The 20,441-nt window shown below is 38.3% G+C and overlaps 1 protein-coding gene across 1 annotated transcript in view; it reads left to right on the top strand.

The window, feature by feature from the left end:
- The first annotated feature begins 15,182 nt into the window (after positions 1–15,182).
- CUNH4orf17 (chromosome unknown C4orf17 homolog) overlaps positions 15,183–20,441 on the top strand; it is a 36,194-nt gene continuing 30,935 nt past the window's right edge. Inside the window, exons 1-2 of the mRNA XM_058429673.1 lie at positions 15,183–15,435; positions 17,452–17,671. Of these exons, the coding sequence (XP_058285656.1) occupies positions 17,545–17,671 (127 nt within the window). The 5' untranslated portion in view covers positions 15,183–15,435; positions 17,452–17,544. The remainder of the gene's footprint in view (positions 15,436–17,451; positions 17,672–20,441) is intronic.

Below are 20,441 nucleotides of genomic sequence, written 5' to 3'. Positions count from 1 at the left end.
TGCATTACTTTGGTAATCCAAAGTAATGCCATTCATCCTAAGATTCCCTAAAGGAGCTCAGGAAACATTTCCACTGTCTGTCCTTTTTATTCAGGTGAGGGAGCAGAAGAATGAGAAACAAAGAGCTCATTCATATGTGTGAATTTTGAGAATGTGTCAGCATTCTCAGGCTGATGATGCACTATTTCTCCCATTTTTTCTAAACATGGGACCAGTTCTGCCACTGGCTTCTGTGCGACCCTGGGGAACTTGCTCAAGTTGTTTTGGGTTGCAATTCCCCTTCCACATTACTTTGTTTAAAAGACCCATGATCCTACAGTCACCTTCTACTGGGTTGAATGGTGGCCCCCCAAAAGATGTTCATATACTAATTCTCTGGGACCTATAAATGTGACTTTATTTAGGAAAATGGTTTTTACAGATGTTAATTAGGTTAAGGATCTCTTGATCACTCTGTATTATCTTGGTAAGCCCTAAATCCAACACCCTGTGTCCTTTTAGGATACACAAAGGACATAACACAGAGAGATAGAGAAGACCATGTGAAAATAGAGGCAGAGTTGAGAAATATACAGTGAGCCAGCAAGCCAAGAGAAGAGGGATGCCTGGGTTATATGGTAGCTTTATTTGTAATTTCTTTAGGAACTTCCTTATTGTTTTCCATAATGGCTGCACCAATCTACATTCCCATCAACAGTGTACAAGGGTTCCCTTTTCTCCACACTCTCACCCATACATTCTGTTGTTTCTCTTTTTGATAATAGCTATCCTAAGCTGTGTAAAGATGTATTTCACAGTAATTTTGATGATTTTTTTTTTTTTTTTTTTGAGACGGAGTCTCACCCTGTCACCCAGGTGGGAGTGCAGTGGCGCGATCAGGTCTCAGTGCACCCTCCATCTCCTGGGTTCAAGCAATTCTCCTGCCTCAGCCTCCCAGGTAGCTGGGATTACAGGCATTCGCCACCATGCCCAGCTAATTATTTTTTGTATTTTTAGTAGAGACAGGGTTTCACCATGTTGGCCAGGCTGCTCTCGAACCCTTGACCTCAAGTGATCTGCCCGCCTCAGCCTCCCAGAGTGCTGGGATTATAGGGGTGAGCCACTGTGCCCAGGCTTGATTTGTATTTTTCTAATTATTAGGGATGTTGAGTACCTTTTAATGTACCTGTTAGCTATTTTTATGTGCTTTTTGTAGAAATGTCTATGTCAAGTCATTTGCCCATTTTAAAACCAGGTTATATATGTTTGTATGAGCTATTTATAAACTTTGAATATTAACATCCTATCTGGTATATGGCTTACAAGTATTTTTTTCCCCAATCTATAGATTGTATTTTCATTTTGTTGGTTCTTTCGTTTGCTATGTGGAAGTCTTTCAGTTTGATATAGTCCCATTTATTTATTTTTGGGACTAAATCCAGTTTCTCAGCACCATTTGTTGAAGAAACTATCCCTTCCTCATTGTGTTTTCTTGGTGCCCTTGTTGAAAATTAATTGACCATACATGTTTGGATTTATTTATTTCTGGGCTCTATATTCTGTTCTACTGGTCTATGTGTCTGTTTTTATTCCATGTGTCATGCAATTTGGGTTGCTATAGCTTTGTAGTATATTTTGAGGTCAGATCATGTGATACCTGCAGCTTTCTTCCTTTTGCTCAGGATTGCTTTGGCTATTGAGGGTTTTGTAGTTCTATACAAATTTTACAATTTTTTTCTATTTTTGTGAAGAATATCATTGGTATTTTGGTAGGAATTGCATTGAATCTGTAGATTGCTTTGAGTAGTATGGTCATTTGAACAATGTTAATTCTGCTGATCTGTGAACATGGGATGTCTTTACAGTTGTTTGTATTCTTTTCAATTTCTTTAACTGTTTTATAGTTTGCCTTGTAGAGGTCTTTCACCTTCTTGGTTAAATTTATTTTTAAATATTTTATTTTATTTTTTGATGCTATTGTAAATGGGATTTTTTTTCAGCTAGATCATTATTTGTATATAGAATGTCACAAATTTTGTATGCTGATTTTATATCTTGCAACTTTACTAAATTCATTTATTATATTAACGGTTTTCTGGTGGAGCCTTTCTACATATAGGATCATATCATCTGAAAATAGAGATAATTTTACTTCTTCACTTCCAAACTGGATACCTTTTATTTCTTCTTCTTGTTTAAAAGTATTATCAAGAACAATTAATTAGTTTTCCCCCATTGATGAGGATGTTAGCTGGGAGTTTTTATAGATGACCTTTAAGTTGAGGAAATTTCCTTTTATGTCTAAACTGTTAAGAGTTTTTATCAAGAAAAATCTTGAACTTTGTCAAATGCTGTATCTGCATCTCTTGATAAGATCATTTGATTTTTGTTCTTCAGTCTGTTAATGTGATGTATTGCATTGATTGATTTCCATATGTTAAACCAGCCTTGCATACCAGGAATAAATCCCCCTGTGTAGTTATTTTTGGCTGCTTTGACTTTTAATCTTTATACTAGAGATGTACAAAGCACCATAACAGTATTGGCATATTCTGAATTTGACCATATATTTAATTTTACTAGTGAATTTTATATTTAATCTTTAATTTTCTAGTTATTGCATTATAAAAAGCAAAAAGAAACAGGTGAAATTAATCTCAGTAACATATTTAATCTAACCAGGTATATCCAAAAATATTATTTCAACATGCAATTAAGATCAAAAAGTATGAATCAAATATTTTCCATTACATGTATATCACACATGTTAATTGGGACTAGCCATACTTAAGTGTTTAATAGCCACATGTGGCTAGTGGCTACCTCATTGGACAGTATGCCTCTATAGTTTCTATGTTCTCTACATTTATATGATTTAAATTTTTGTTATGAAAATTTATTCTTATATTACTTTTAAAACTAAAAAATGAATGAGAGGAATAAAAATTGAAGAAACAAAAGTTTTTGCTGTTCAATCTAAAAATAAATTTTTAAAAAACAGTAATATACTCATGAAGGAAAGTTAGAAAATAAAGACTAAAATAAATCAATCAAATTAGCTGTCCTCCTTATGTCCAGAAAAACCACATTTAGGCTGGGCACTGAGGTTCACATTTATAATCTCAGCACTTCGGTTGGCCAAGACGGGAGGATCACTTGAGCCCAGGAGCTTGAGACCAGCCTGGTCTCAAGACCCTGTCTCTAAAAAAAAAAAAAAGTAAAAAGAAAAAAAAGAAAGAAAAGAAATCAGAAAAAACACATTTAACATTTTGGAGATTTTTCTTTCAGGCCTTTTCCCATAAGGTATATAATATATACAGTACCCTTTATTTTAAGGAGTTTTCTGTCTTCCATTTATAGGAACATGTTGTATCTGTTGATAATTAAATGCCCTTGGGTGTCCTGGCTATTGAAAAATGATTATAAAACCTTTAGAGGCTGAAAGAAAATTATGATGAAGTCTAGAAGAGACTCCTCTGATTAGAAGAGATTTGGAAACTATGCGTGAACATGTACCCACTTTTGCTTTTCTCATTTATTTATTTATTTATTTATTATTTGTTTATTTTTTTTTGAGACGGAGTCTTGCTCTGTCACCCAGGCTGGAGTGCAGTGGCGCAATCTCGGCTCACTGCAAGCTCCGCCTCCCGGGTTCACGCCATTCTCCTGCCTCAGCCTCTCCGAGTAGCTGGGACTACAGGCGCCCGCCACCACGCCCGGCTAATTTTTTCTGTATTTTTAGTAGAGACGGGGTTTCACCGTGGTCTCGATCTCCTGACCTCGTGATCCGCCCGCCTCGGCCTCCCAAAGTGCTGGGATTACAAGCGTAAGCCACCGCTCCCGGCTTCTCTTTTATTTTTAAGACAGCCAAAATGTGTGTGTGTGTGTGTGTGTGTGTGTGTGTGTGTGTGTCTGTGTGTCTGTGTGTTAACTTTCAAAAAGCTCACCCCACCAAAATGTTTTAAGCCTTGATTTTATGTTCATCCTTGGACTGCTGATGGGTTGTTTCCCTTTATTTTAATTCTTGGAGGTGTGGTAGTGGAGGTTGCTTAAACCACTGTGTTGACACATCCTGGAGATGGGAGGTGGTGAGGAATTCTCTTGACACTGAATGCAGCCAGGCGTGAAGATGAACGGTACTCACAGTGGCTAAAATCTCTCCTTCACATTTTACTGTTTTGTGTTTTGTTAGTTTTGTTTTTTAAACTTTTAAAAAATACTTTTCATGAGGTAAAATAGCAATCTGGGTTTTGGAAAGACATCAATTATGTATGGCTATGTTCATATTTATACTAGAAATTATTGTCTTCTTATCTCCTTACTTCCAAAGAGAGAGCCTTTCTATTTATTTTTCCAAAAAAGAGCAGCATTGGATTAAAGGAAATGTGCTCCAAAAGGAACTATTCCATTAATCATACATTTTCCATAATTCTTATTGCAGGATTTCAGGGCAGTCAACTTGTTTAAGGGTAGAGAATGAAAAAGAGAGACTTTTTCATATAAAGACAGCATTTAAATATGGAGTCAGATTTGCTCCTGCTTAGCAGTCCCTGGCAAAACCACTCTCTTCCCACTAGTTAAAATGATCTCTTTTTATCACAATCTGTCCGTTAAAATGACCCCCTTTTGTGAGAAAATTACTTACAAATAAAAATAAATGTTCTGTGCACCTAAAAGATCCCCATGAAGTTTCAATAACTGGGTTTAAGTGCAGAGGAAAGCACTTCAACAAAGAATCAAAAGGCAAAATAAACCACAGAGATAAGGCTCGGTGATGAATAGCAGTGCTGGAGACTAACTGAATATGTGCTGGAAGTCTCATTTTGCTTTTGCTTTGCTGACAGCTGCATTTTCCAACCAACTCAAAGAGCAATGAAGAGAACTCTTTTTCTTGACTGAACTCTATGCAAGTAGGGAAAGTTATTTGGTAGTAAGATGAAGGATGGAAATGACCATGTCATCTTAGATGATTTCCTTCCTAATTATCAGGGAGGCAACGCTAAGAAGAATAAGACTTACATTTAAGATTTGGAAAGGCCGAATTTTTTAAAGTTTAGGAAAAATAGGTTAGAGCCCATGGCTATGTACTCAAGACAATAAGTTGTTTAAAAGGGGAGGAATATTTGAAGCATGAAACTCTGACAATGGATTCTGCAAATGATCTCTGTGAAGAAGAATAGGGATACACATGTAATCATTCCAACATGGCTGCACTAGAGCTCTTAAAACAGACTTCTCAGAGAAGAGAACAACAAATTAAAGGAAAGCCCTGCTATCCAAGATAATAAAATCAAGTCTCGGGACCTATAAGAACAGTGTCTCAAAGCTAAAGACCAAAAGAATGACTTGAGACTTTCTTTTTTTTAAAAAAAGTTAAGGGCAAATAAGGAGGCTTTTAATGTGGTTAATGTTATAATGCTATGTCTCAAACTAGGAAAAGGAAGAGAAAAGAGTAGATAGAGAAAGCAGAATTACTCAGGTCATTTTTATTACATCTTTTCAATAAGGAAAACTCTGGTAGATCGATCATGGGTAGACTAAACATTAAGAAACAAATTCTAATACAGGTCAAATGATGGTAAAATAGCAAGTGGCAGGTTTGAATGCTGGCAAATTATACTCTGGGATACTAAAAGAACCTATCTTTGTGGTTGTGGATACATTGAGGAAGGAGAGAGCTATCTAAAGGGTGAAGATGAGAAACTGCCACTTTTCTGAAAGGGCGATGGCTGCGTTTTCTTGTGTGACATTTCCCCTCACTGGAAGTGTTAATGTAGCAACAGCAAGATGGGGATTCCCTGCTCTTATATAGTGACTGGATTAGATCATCTTAAAGGCCTCATCCCAACTCTGAGAGGCTATTAAAAGCCAGATTCCCAGCAACTGATGGGTTGCTGTATTACTCCATTCTCATGCTGCTAATAAATACATACCAAAGACTGGGTAATTTATAAAGGAAAGAGGTTTAATGGACTCACAGTTCCACATGGCTGGGAAGGCCTCACCATCATGGCGGAAGACAAAGGAAGAGCAAAGAGACGTCTTATATGGCACCAGGCAAAGAGAGAGCTTGTGCCAGGGAACTCCCCTTTATAAAACCATCAGATCTCATGACATTTATTCACTATCACCAGAACAGCACAGGAAAGACTTGCCACCATGATTCAATTACCTCCCACTGGGTCTTTCCCATGACACATGGAATTATAGAAGCTAAAATTAAAGATGAGATTTGGGTGAGGGGGACACAGCCAAATCATATTGTTTGCCCAACCATAAAATCTGCAATCTTAAAAATTTCAATGGGGAGTACACCTTGGTTTTAACAAAGCCTGTAACTTCAAATACCATGTTGTCACTCATTTTGATGAGCACCTCTCAGATAGGCTTCTCAAGATCCCTGGAACTGATAACATTCAGCAGCTCCCAAAGATATGGCCTTCTTCAATTTGTTAATGTCAATACCAATGATCCTGGAAGCACCAGTAGCTTTGCAACCCATAATAATAAAGAGACCAACTTCACCCAGGCCAAACACAACACAAGTTAGAAAGAATTTGACCTAAATTATCAGAAGACACAGACATCCAAAGGCAATGCAGGCTGAGAAAACAAGTGGACCCCATTCCACTGGGAAAGGGAGGTGATGTTTCTGGTCAATTTGTCTTTTTAAATTATTAAATCTTTCAAATAACACTTTCCTTTGAAAGGAACTTGAGAGCTTTATATGATGTACTACCAATCTCTAGACAACAGAGGAAACGATTTCTTATAGGAATGTCAGAAACTAGTATTAGAATTGTCAAAATTATGATTCCCCTAAGGGCTAGGAGAGCAGTTTCCAATTTTTCTTTTTTAGGTTGAAGACCAGATGAATAGCAGTAGCTGTAGATGTAACTTTCTCCCTTTGGGCATTATATTTACATGAAGGAAGCTGCAAAATTTTCATTTTACTCAGCCACTGTGATTCAGTTTTTGGTGTCTACTTATGAGGTCACCATGCACAAAAACAGAAATATGTGGCTAAGAATTTCCTAGGAATGCACATAAAAATCTGTACTAACTGCATCTCCTTTAACCAAGGATACACATGTAATGATTCTAAATGATTCCATTCTAATGATTAGGCTAAACAATTCTAATAAAGTACACATCCATAGAATCCATTTAGTAACTGTCATTCCTTATAAGGCTGCCTTTTATATATGTATATATATATATAAAAGGCAGCCTTTTTTCTCCTTTGAAATAACTGGAAGGGGTAGGAAATGTGATTAAGGGACATAAAAATGAGAAAGGGCAACAAAAGTAGCTGAATTGTTATCTTTAACCCGAACCTGCTTACCTTTGTTTAGAAGAGGACAACACTTTGGTTCCATTATTGCACTAAAAAAAGCTAGTTAACTTATGCAATCTTCCTGAAAAGGGTGTTTTTTAAAAAAAATAACTTCTTGACTGAGAAGCCCTTGGCCCTTCAGGCAATTTCTGTTGCGACAGAAATGGTCAGCACCTTCAGTCATTAGTTCAGTGTCACTTATTTTGGGGGATTATCTATTCATGGTAGTCAACTGAGCATACACAACGCCCAGTTACCAATGGAGCATAGGCAGTTTATAAAGTTATGAATTTGTGTTAGACTTGAGAGTTGCAAAAATCCCTTGATGTGGTGCACTTCCTCTTCCCCTAGGAGTAGGAGTCCCTTAGAGCCAGACTACTATGAATGTTGCTGCTCTTCTGGGTCTAGCTGCCCAGTGGGACTGCCACACTCCAGAGTGGTGTTGGGGAATGTCTGTAAGGGGTCCAGTGATGTGATCCGTATTCAAGGTGTCCAGCAGTGGGTATCAGTGCCAGCTCTGAAAAGGGTGGCAGGGGAGTGACATACAGTTTGTGAGATTCCTTAAATACAAGTTGCCTTACTGTATCGTTGGCTTTCTCAAATGTCAGTTGTATTAGTAAGGAACTGGTCATGTGCACAGACTCAGGACCTCTTGGTTAGCCAGGATGATACAGGCAATGGTGATAGCTGAGGTTACACACAAATTTTCTCCCTTCTGCACACTGTTATTGTGCCTGTAGAGACTGTAATGAACTGTGACTCTTGGCCTCCAGCCAGGAGATGGTGCTTGCAAAAGAGCACCAGCTGCAGTGGTAGCAGTGGGATTTGTGTTTGCCTTATGTTATCCAGAAGATGTACTCTGGTGACTCAGGAAATGGATGGGGCCACACAGAACCCACAAAAGTTTTTGTCCTTTGTTGAAGCTGTCAGGGTGGTTGGATGGGCAAAGGCAAGTGGGAGCTGGGTCAGGCAAGTCTGCGCTTGGGCCCTCCACGTGTGAGCAAAAGCAGTGGCCCCACTGGGTATTATAGAGCAGTTCTCTGGCTATGAGGGTAACGTTCCAGGGAAGAGCACAGTTGCCTCTGCTGTACAGAAGAGTCCACATGGAGAGTGGAGAGTAGTAGGTGGCAGTAAGCTCCACCCAGCTCCCACTCACTGGGCAAGGCCAGTCTCACACTTGCAGCATTCCACTAGCAACAGCTAGCTAGGTTCCACACAGTCTGTGCTCAGAACTCAAAAGTGCCGCAGGCCATATTTCTTCCCCCAAGGAGACAGCAACCATGGCTTTCAGGCCATGCCTCTCCTGGTTTGCCTGTGAAGCAGGGGGGCCCAGCTCCTGTGCCTGTGGCTGCAGCACACTTCCCACTCAACCCTCAGCTCTGGCCAAGGGGGTTTGTCTCCACTGAAGATTATATCATGAATCTCAGTTGGGAGCTTCCTTCTACCTGTGACTGCCACCTGAGTTAGCTGGTAGATTTCGGCAAGGTCCCCTGTGAGGTAGGATCAGGAATGGCTTCCCTCCACCCTGCTGGAGACTGAAAATAAATAAAAGCCTGTCCTAATGTCAATTCTTCTCATATACTCCCTACCACTCACCAAGTCAGCTCCAGCACTGGGTAGAGTTAAGGCCTTCCCCCATGGCCTGGATTGCCAGGTTTCCCAGTGGGAGTATATGTTCCAGAGGTAGTCTATCCCCTTCTCACACTCTTGGGACTTACAGTTTTCTAGTTGGCTCACAGCGTAAGCTACAGCCTAATGCTTCTTTCAAATAGTCTGTGGCTTTCAATTTTCTTATTACGTTCCTGTGTTTGCTTCTTGGAAGAAAGTTCACGTGTGAATCTCTACACACTATTTTGTCTTTCCAAGTGGGAGAGGCATGCTAACAATGCCTCCAATCTGATCTCTTGGGGAAAAATAACAAACTCTCCTAGCACTTTGAATATATCATCCCACTCCTTCCTAGTCTGCAAGTTTCTACTGGAACATCTGCTGATGGACTTAGGGAGGCTGCATTGTACATCATGAGTCACTTTTTTTTGCTGCCTTCAGTATTCTCTTTCACATTTGAAAATTTGATTATGTTGTGTCTTGGTGTGGATTTGATTAGGTTTATACTGTTTGGGATCTTTTGAGCTTCATTAATCTGGATGACTATTTTCCTCTCCAGATTTAGAAGTTTTCAACAAACCTTCCTTCTTTGTTTTTCCACTTTGTTTCTCCATTCCGTTTTCTCCCTTCCTTCCTCCTTTCCTCCCTCCCTTCCTCCCTTCCTCCCTTCTTTCCTTTCTTTCTCTTTTTCTCTTGCTTTCTTTCTTTTTCTCTCTTTTTTCTCTCTCCCTTTCTTTCTCTCTCTTTCTTTCCCTTCGTTCCTTCCTTCTCTTTCTTTTTTCTCTTTTCTTTTTTCTCTCTTTTTCTTTCTCATTTTCTTTCTTTCTTCTTTCTTTCTTTCTTTCTTTCTTTCTTTCTTTCTTTCTTTCTTTCTTCTTTCTTTCTTTCTTTCTTGATGAGATCTTGCTATATTGACTAGACTGGAGTGCAGTGGCTCTTCACAGACATAATCATAGCACACTACAGCCCTGGGCTCAAGCCATTCTCCTCTCTCAGCCTCCTGTGTAGCTGGGACTAGAGGCATCCACCGCCACACCTGGCTCAATCATTCTTCTTTAAATAAGCTTCCTGCCTCTTTCTTTTTCACTTCTTCTTCTGGGACATTCATAATTCATATATTAATTTGCTTGATGGTGTTCCGTAAGTCCCTTTGTCTTTCTTCACTCTTTTTCATTCTTTTTACCTTTGTTCCTATGACTGGATACTTTTAAATTTTTTTTTATTTTTTTTGAGATGGGATCTTACTCTGTTACCCAGGCTGGAGTATAGTGGCACAATCTTGGGTCACTGCAGCCTCCACCTCTCAGGCTCAAGCAATTCTCCCACCTCCTTCCCACCCAGGTGCTGGGATCACAGGGGCACCACCATGCCTGGCTAATTTTTTGTATTTTTGGTAGAGACAGGATTTTACCATGTTGCCAAGGATGATCTCAAACTCCTGAACTCAGGAGATCCACCTGCCTCAAACTTCCAAAGTGCTGGGGTTACAGATATGAGCCACCATGCCCAGCCTGACTGGATAATTTTAAATGACATGTATTCAAAAATTACTGAGCCTTTCTTCAGCTTGATCTAATCTGCCACTGAGTCCCTCTAGTAAAATTTTCAGTTCAATTATTATATTCTTTATCTTTAGAATTTCTGTTTGGTTCTTTTTTATAGTTTTTAAGTTTATATTCTCATTTTGTTTATGTTTTATTTTTCTGATTTCATTTAGTTATTTATCTGCATTGCCATATATAACTAATTGAGTTTCTATGAAATGATTATTTTGAATTGTCAGGCAATTCACAGATCTCTCTTTTCTTAAGACCAGTTGCTAGTGCTTTTCTTTCTTCTTTGTTTGTGTCATAGTTCTGCAACTCATTATATTTCTTGTAGCTTTGTGTTGGTGTCTGTATATTTGAAGAAATAGCCACCTCTCCCATTCGTTAGGGCTGGGTTCAACATGGAAAGCCCTTCACCAATCAGCCTAGCTAGAGATTTCGGGAGCCTCTCATTTTTTTTCTAGGGATATGTTTACTTCACTTCCCTCCTTTCCTCCTGGGGAAGATGTTTAAGGGTTATGTATCTTTTCCCGATCTTGCAGAATTGTGCCAGCTGCGGTGAGCTACTCACCTCTTTTCCTTATTCTTGACTTCCCCTAGGAATTTAAACTATTCTGATTCTCTCAGTGTTCTGAGAGAGGCATGGCAGAAAGAAGTCCCTTGAGCACTGTGCCAAAATGCCAGGAATGATGAATATATGCTCCACTCTCTTTTTACACCTGAATGGAGCATCCACAAGCTGAGGCAATTTCTCCCAGCTCAGAGCTGTGCCAACTTGGGGGAGGGGCTGATGGTAAAGTAAAATTGCTCTTCCAACTCATTTCAGTGTGGCTGATATCAGTATTTTTGCTTGTCTGGGGGTACTTCTTAACTGCAATCTGAAATATGTGCAAAGATATTTTGCTCCGCATATCATTGTTAACTTATCATTGTTAAGTATTTCATTGTTGCTATAGGGAGATGAGGGCTTAGAACTTCCTGTTCCATCATCTTTTGATATCAAGGAATTATAAATTTCAAAGACGGTTTTGTTGTATTTTTTCGTGTGTCTGAAAATAATATTATTCTACCTCACAGAAGAAAACAAAATCAAATCATAGTGCCAGAAGAGACTCTAGAGATAATCTTAATTCATCTAATTACATAAGTCCTGAGAAGAACAGAAAAGTCAATGTTATCAGCAAGAGAACGTTATTAGCCACAGGACTCCTATGCCTGCCAAAAGAGGCTCTCAGATGATCATATGGGGTGGTTATGACTGGACAATAACAAGGTAAGCAACTGGGCTTAGGAGTTTTGCTACAGTGCTCTTCTGACAAGAAACTATATTTTCTTTTTTAAAATTTTTATTGTAGTGACAGGGTCTTGCTATGTTGCTCAGGCTGGTCTTGACCTCCTGGCTTCAAACAGTCCTCCCACCTCAGTCTTCCAAAACACTGAGATTACAGGTATAAGCCACCATGCCTGGCCTGAAGCTTTATATTTTCTATCTATCCAATGTGAACCCAGATTTTGCCCCATGAAGAGAACTCTAAGGGTGTATTCACCTTTTTTGAAGAGCTTCTTTTTAATTCTTTTGAAGTTTTGAGTTACTCATATTCTTAGAGGAAGGTATGACTAACAGGAAGTCTTTGGAAAAGGCTGGGTGAGAACTGTCAAAAGGCTGCAATCAAGGTATGTGCTGTGGCTTGGGTCTTCTTCTGAGGTCTCTCCCAAGCTGTCATGGTTGTTTGCAGATTCACTTCCTCCCAGCTTTAGAACTCATAATGCCTTGCTTCTTTAAGGTAAGCAAAGGAGCATCTCTGATAGTGGGGAAGGCCTAAATCTTCTTCTTTTAAAGGGCTTATCTGATTAGTTTGGGCCAGGCCAATATAATCTCCTTTTGATTAACAGAGATTGATAAACTCAAAGTCATTCGATTAGGGACTTTATATCTGTAAAATCTCTTCATCTTTGCCAGAAAATGCAACCGAATTGCAGGAGTGATATTTATCATATTAACAGGTCTACCCACACTCAAGAGAAGGCGATAACACAGAGTATGTACACCATGGGGAGGAAATCTTGGCGGCCATTGTAGAATTCTTTCTATGACACTTATGTCAGCATTTTTGTTGTGCTCTGGAGATCACAGAGTGAAAAGTACTGTGTTCTGTGATTGTAGATATTTGTTACAAATTCGAGACTGAACCATATGCTTTCAAAATTGACAGAACAGAATATAGCGTGTTCAAGGCACCAGATGAAATTAAATTTTATTCTTTCATTATGTTAAATTAGCATCCTTTCCTTTCAGAAATCACTTACATTGCTTTCTCATATGTTAATCAGACACCTGTGGCATTTTTATAGTAAATGCAAAGTGAGGATTTTAGGTGATCAAAATGAATAGGCCTAACTAGTTCACAGCTCTGAGATGTGGCCACACTGCTTATTCATGGAGAGAACAGACCTTACAGAGTATCCTGCATATTTACATTTGTATCAGTCAGCTTGTGCTGCCATTAGAGAATACAATAGACTGAGTGGCTTTAACAACAGAAATTTATATGTTCAAAGTTCTGGAGGCTGAATGTCCAAGATCAAGGTACTGGCAGGCTTAGTTTTTGGTGAAGCCTTGTCTTAGTCAAATTGGGCTGCTATAACAAAATACCCCAGACTGGGCAGCTTAGAAACAATAGAAACTTATTTCTTACAGTTATGGAAGCTGGTAAGGTTAAGATCAAGGCACTGGCAGATTGAATGTCTGCTGATGGGCCACTTTCTGGTGATAGATGTCCCTTTCTTGCTTTGTCCTAACATGGCCAGCTCATGCAAGGAGACAGAGAGGGTTCTGGTGTTTCTTCCTTTTCATATAAGGACACCAGTCCTATAAGATTAGGGTCCAACCCTTATGACCTTATTTAACCTTAGTCATCTCCTTGAGGGCCTTATCTGTAAATGCAGTCACACTGGGGGTTAGAGATTAAGATACGAATTTGTTGGGGGACACAACTCAGTCCATAACAATTTTCAAAATATCTGTGGGCAGTGAAAAACCTGTGGATTTCCTGCTTATCATGACCCTAGATAATGTTTAAAAATCACTAATTACCATTCATAAATATATGCACATATTCCAAAAAAACTTTCCATCTATTTTCTTTGCTAAAATAATAGAGTATCCAAGGCAACAAGGATACCTATGCTACCCTGAGCAGTGCATCAGAGCAACCTCTGTCTTTTTGATTCTGACAAAATTAATGCAAACAAGCCAGTTGTATCATTTTTTTCCTAGTAATGAGACAGGAAAATTCTCCATGGGGCTTCATAAATGGAAAATAACATAGTTACACAGCCAAATACATGTTTATCTCTAGTGGCCCTCTCTAAGAGAAAGCACAGCACACAGAGCGTAGACTTCTCCTACCCAGAGTTAGGTATTAATGTCAGGATCTGTGGTTGAGATTGCTTTTTATAACCCAATATACACTTTCTCCCTCTCTTGTTAGAGCCCCTGTTTTAGAATGGGATGTCAATGTGCCCTGTTAAGAAACTACATTTTCTATCCTTCCTTGTAGCTATAAATGGTCAATGCAACCTAGATTATTGTCTGAGACTCATGAGAAGGCTCTTACAAAGAGCAGATAGCTAGCATGTGCCCTTGTCAGCCCTTACCTCCCCAACCTTCCTCTTGTTTCCTGCTTGGAGTACAGATTTGATATGTGCAAATATAGGAGCCATCTTGGATGACTGGAACTTCAGGAATCATCTTGAACAAGGGATAATTTCAAAAACGGAAGCCTAATATTAAGAAAGATGGACCTAAAACATAGATGAAGCCGAGGTCCATAATGATGCTTCATAAAGCTTCCATACCAACCCTAGATGGTTGAACTCTTCCATGTGAGGACGAAATACATGTCTATCTTACTTAAAACACTATTTCTGTTCTCTGTTATTAGCTGTGTAAAAAATTTCTCAACTGATACAAAGTGAAAACTAAAAATCTCAGAATACGAAAATTACCTTAGAAAGTCAATTAGATCTCCCATAAAATTCCCCATAAACTACAGTAAAACAGGGAGGCATACGGCATAAGAATGGGTTATAGGCAAAGGCAATTAAGGCTTTAATTCTTGGGCCAGTCAAGAAAATAGACAAATTAGGCTCTATCCTTGCATTGTTTTAAGCTAGTATTTGCCTTTCAGAAATTGTCTATATTGCTCTCAGAGATTGTAATTCAGAAATTCAAAATCATGTGTATTCTGAAAAGTCTTGTGAAGCACGACATGTACGTGTGTGTGTTTCTCTATGACTTCTAATTAACATTTCAATATTTTTTCATGGCTGTTGAACAAGTCATCAGCACAGACATCCTGACTACCAGAGCAGTATATTCCATTCACAATTATTAGAAACTCCTTAAAAGCATGTATACCTTCTCCCCATTGGTTTTGGATTAAGCTATGTTTGGTTATATCATAACTGTTCTTTAAGCAAAATTGTGGGAAAAATTATAAATTTGATTTATATTGCTCTTTGTTTTATTTTTCTTCTTTTTCTTTCTCTTGCATTGGATTTAACTCTATTATATGTCCAAAATTGAGGAAAACCATTTGTGGCCACGTGGTTTTGTCAAGTGGGTAACTGGAGGTCTGAGAAGAATAGCGGGTAAGAGGTTCTAGAACTTAGATTTTTCTAAGGAATGTTACCACCTTGCTAAACTATGTAACATATCTTAACAACCAGGGAACCACACAGGTTCCTTGGAGTAAGAGTGTGAGAAACTGGATAAAGACAGCTATATTCTTTTGGAAGCGTTCGAGATTGGTCTGTCTCTACCAACCAAATACTTCTAGCTTAAGTGCAGAGATTTAAGGAGATCAACAAAAACTCAGTCTAGACATATTACGAGGCTGGGAGGGTTATCAACAGACTTGAGTTCTTGTCAGCAAGATCACCTGCTTTTAATATTGTCCTCAGGTATAATTTTAAATTCATCATTAGAATAATGTTCTAAAATTTTAGGTATGATTTAGTTAATAGTCCTCAAGTTCATTCTTTTTTCAAGAGTATGTAAAAGCCAAATAAGTAAGTCTGTTTTAAGAAAATGAAATACACATTGTTTTCTTGTTGACTTTTTTTTTTTTTTCAAAATTTAAAGTGTATCACTACCCTTTAATCTAAGAGAATTGATGTGGGACAGACACATATAGAATAACTGAATAATATCAGCTAACATTTAAGTCAATTTCATCAGGTTATAGATAAACAGACTGAAATCTAGGCAATAAAACAATTAATCTGTGGTCACTTTGCTGGTTAATGGCAAATCTGGGACCATGAATCCTATCTTTAAATTTCTGGTTTAATGTCTTTTTCACTCTCCAAATTGCTGTACTCTTTTCCCCTCAATACAAGTAAAAAGCAAATTTACTGGCTTAATTGTACAAAAGGTCCCACACCAAAAGAATGAGTAAGTCTAAAGTGTGATTTAAACAAAGAGGTTAGAACTAGCTCCTCACTGTGGTATTCATAAACAGCAATATGAAAATATACTTTTTTTTTTTTGAGACGGAGTCTTGCTCTGTCGCCCAGGCTGGAGTGCAGTGGCGCAGTCTCGGCTCACTGCAAGCTCCGCCTCCCGGGTTCACGCCATTCTCCTGCCTCAGCCTCTCCGAGTAGCTGGGACTACAGGCGCCCACCACCACGCCAGGCTTATTTTTTTTTTTTTTTGTATTTTTAGTAGAGACAGGGTTTCACCGTGGTCTCGATCTCCTGACATCGTGATCCGCCCGCCTCGGCCTCCCAAAGTGCTGGGATTACAAGCGTGAGCCACTGCACCCGGCCTGAAAATATACTTTTTATTGCTAGACAGATATTTTCTGCATTTAATGTCTACATATATTTTACCCAACCTAGGATAATTTTAGCATTTGTATATATCAAACTGAAGTTCCTGAAAACCAGATGTTCTGTGGCAACAAGTCTGGGAATTTATACACCATACAGTCTAAGTATATAGCATGAAACACTTAAACATAGATTGCTTTGGTCTAAAAAGATAGTCAACGATCTAAAAGCATCCATCCCAACAAAATCCTGAGATCAATTTCTAGAACATGAACATTTTTTGACACTGCAAATTATTCTAACCCAAAAAGTCTCTGCCATGGTTATAAATAAAATGTGTATTTCCCAATTCTGCTACAATGAATAAGATTTCCATATAAGATAGAAAAAATACAACAGGCACCAGAAAATCATCCTTCTTAGATTTCAAAAGTATACTATTTTCAAGAAAGTTTAAAAAATGACTTTCTATGTTCTTAATCCGGAAATGTTCTTTTTCACATGATTGTGAATTCACCAAGATACATAACATTATCTTTAATCTCCCAGGTCTATGACACCGTAAGTGTCTAAAAATGTTAACTATTACTCAATATTGCAAACAACAACATGGCAAAGGTTCTCTGGTTTATCATCTCCAGATACATCACTCTTTTGGATTTTTTTCCTTCTTTGGGCTTTACCATTCTCTCCGAAGATGATATACATTTTAAGATGCTGGGTTTTAAAAGTACAATATGAAGGGACTTAAAATTAATTCAATGTAAGGTACATTTGTGAGTATTGTATTTAAAAGTCTTCATTTAAATTTACTATATCAAAATTGATAATCATGTAATACTTTTTTGCTGGTAAGTCAACAAAGTGAGCTCAAATGAAATTAAAAACAGAATATACTTTATACTTTTTACAAATATAAATATTTCAAAATTAAACACTTTGATTTTCCCCTAGGTAAATGTTTTATGATCCACCCATGCCTATACTTTTCAACGTTTACAAAAATTTGGTCTGAAAACAAAATAGCCTCACATTGCTGTAACATGAGAAACAATTTAGTTCAAGCAAAGAAGATGGAGAAATGTTTTATATATAAGAAAGTGACAAGAAACTCTTGTCAGAATGTTTGTCATTTTGTGATTTCAGGGTCTGAGCACATCTGGAAGTGAGGTCAATCAAGTTAGACCCCAAAAACTTTTGTGACAACAGTGAAGAGGGGAAAATAAACAGGCCACAAATATGAACCTCAACCCCCTGACATCTGCTCTTCAGATCGAGGGCAAAGGCAGCCATATTATGGCTAGAAATGTAAGCTGCTTTCTAGTCAGGCACACCCCTCATCCCAGAAGAGTCCGCCACATCAAAGGTAAGGTGACTTAAGGTCCTAGTATGTGTTTCTATTCTCTACACTTGGGCTATTTGATAATTCTGGCAGGTAAACACAACACTGCTATTCAAAATAATTAACCACTGCAGAGATATGGGCATTGACTGTTGGGACTAGATGCCAGCACTGGAGTGAGAGCAGAGGCCTGCAGTCCCTCTCTGTGTTGGACAGTAACCCTTAAATTGCTTGATTGTTAGGACAGGGGCCTGGAGAGGGGCCAAAGTGGCTAGGAAAATGGGGACCACTCAGGGAGCTCAGGGCAGCCTTGACCAATTGATATAAAAATATTTCAGTATTTTAACAATCCACACATCCATGCTAGCATCTACATGCTAAATATCATCTCTAAGGAAACATATGTTTTACTCTTTCTTCCTTCCCTTCTGTCTTGTCTTTGCTCCCTCCCTCCTTGCCTGCTGCCCTCATTCACTCCCTTCCTTCCTCCCTTTCTTCTCTTCCCTTCCTCTCTTTTCCTACCTTTTACTTTAACTTTATACAATAGAATTGCTCAAAATTAGACATTAATAACAGCATTTCTCTTTTGAGGGAGGCAGTTCAATCGAGCTTGGATTAAAGAATTTTAAAAGTATACAGTTTTTAAACACATCTTGCATTCTGAGATGTTTTGAGAGGTACACAGAGAAAAGGGTTCTGATGTTTTGAGAGGTACATTTCTTAAGGTTATGAAATATATGGAAAACAAGCAGAATTGTTTGGACTTCATACGGTGAACCAGCCAATTCACCTAGGATGGGGTGACTGTGTGATACCACCCCCGACAAAGTAGCATATGAACACTGGCTATTGGGTGTAATCAAAATAGACCCTCACACCCATCCCTGAGATTCTTATCCCCAAGAGAAATGCTGCGATAGTGAGCTCCAGCAGATGGAAATGTGTCATATTTCTGAGGTGACAGAAAAAGTGATATTAAAAACCAATGTCATTTGGCTTAGGCAAATAATTCATGACTAAGACCACAAAAGCAAATGCAACAAAAACAAAAATAAATAAATAAATGGGACCTAATTAAACTAAAAAGCTTCTCCACAGCAAAAGAAATAATCAGCAAACAGACAACCTGCAGAGTGGGAGAAAATATTTGCAAACTATGCATCCGACAAAGGACTAATATCCAGAATCTATAAGGAACTCAAACAAATCAGCAAGAAAAAAACAAATAATCCCATCAAAAAGTGGGCAAGCAACATGAATACAGAATTCTCAAAAGAAGATATACAAACAGCCAACAAACATGAAAAAATGCTCAACATCACTAATTATCAGGGAAATGCAAATTAAAACAATGAGATGTCCCCTTACTCCTGTAAGAATGGCCATAATTAAGTCAAAAAACAGTAGATGTTGGCATGGATATGGTGAAAAGGGAATGCTTTTACACTTATGGTGGAAATGTAAACTAGTATACAACCACTGTGGAAAAACAGTAAGTGGATTCCTTAAAGAACTAAGGAATTCAATCCAGCAATCCCACTACTGGATATCTACTAAAAGGAAAATAAGTCATTATATGAAAAAGACACATGTGCATGCATGTTTATACCAGAACAGTTCACAATTACAGAGATATGGAACCAACCTAAGTGCTCATTAACCAAGTGGATTAAAAAAAATGTGGTATATATACACCATGGAACACTACTCAGCAGTAAAAAGGAATGAAATAATGTATTTTGCAGCAACTTGGATGGAGCTGGAGTCCATTATTCTAAGTGAAGTAACTCAGGAATGGAAAACCAAAGATATATGTTCTTACTTACAAGTGGGATGCAAAGGCATAAGAATGATATAATGGACTTAGGGACTCAGAGGGAAGGTTGAAAAGGGGGTGATGGATAAAAGACTACATACTGGGTTCAGTGTACACTGCTGGGGTGATGGGTGCACCAAAATTTTCAGAAATCAGCACTAAAGAACTTAGCTAGTAATAAATCATTCTATTATAAAGACACCTGCACCTGTATGTTCACTGCGGCACTATTCACAGCAGCAAAGACATAGAATCAACCTAAATGCCCATCAATGATAGGCTGGATAAAGAAAATGTGGTACATATACACCAAGGAATACTCTGCAGCCATAAAAATATGAGATCATGTCCTTAGTAGGGATATGGATGGAGCTGGAAGCCATAAACCTCAGCAAACTAATGCAGGAACAGGAAACCAAATATCACAGGTTCTCACTTGTAAGTGGGAGCTAAATGATGAGAACACAGGGACACACAGAGGGGAACAACACACACTGGGGCCATTCAGAGGGTGGAGACTGGGAGGAGGGAGAGTGTCAGGAAAAATAACTAATGGGTGCTAGACTTACCATCTGGATGATGAAATAATCTGTACAACAAGCCCCAATGACACAAGTGTACCTATCTATGTAACAAACCTGCAGTTGTACTCCTGAACTTAAAAGTTAAAAAAAGAACTTATCCATGTAACCAAAAATCACCTGTGTCCCAAAAAACATTGAAATAAAAATAAAAATTAATTGTTCTCGGCCTTTTGGCTAAGATCAAGTGTAAAATTAAAAATGAAAAAAAAATGTCATGATAGAAATAAACCAAGCTTTGTTGAAAAAAGGGCAGAGCCTGGGGATAGAGAAGAGAATTAGGAGGCTATTGCACCTGTGCAGATACACGAGGACAAACGTCCCTGCTATGCTCTTGGCAACGGGACCAAGCAATGGCAGAATATGAGGCTAGAGAGAGTTTGTAGGGAAGAAATGA

Source organism: Hylobates moloch, unplaced genomic scaffold, assembly GCF_009828535.3.
Source record: "Hylobates moloch isolate HMO894 unplaced genomic scaffold, HMol_V3 SCAFFOLD_2, whole genome shotgun sequence".
NCBI classification, from domain to species: Eukaryota; Metazoa; Chordata; class Mammalia; order Primates; family Hylobatidae; genus Hylobates; species Hylobates moloch.
Note: the sequence above shows the minus strand (reverse complement) of the source record. Positions and strands in the feature narration are given on the sequence as shown.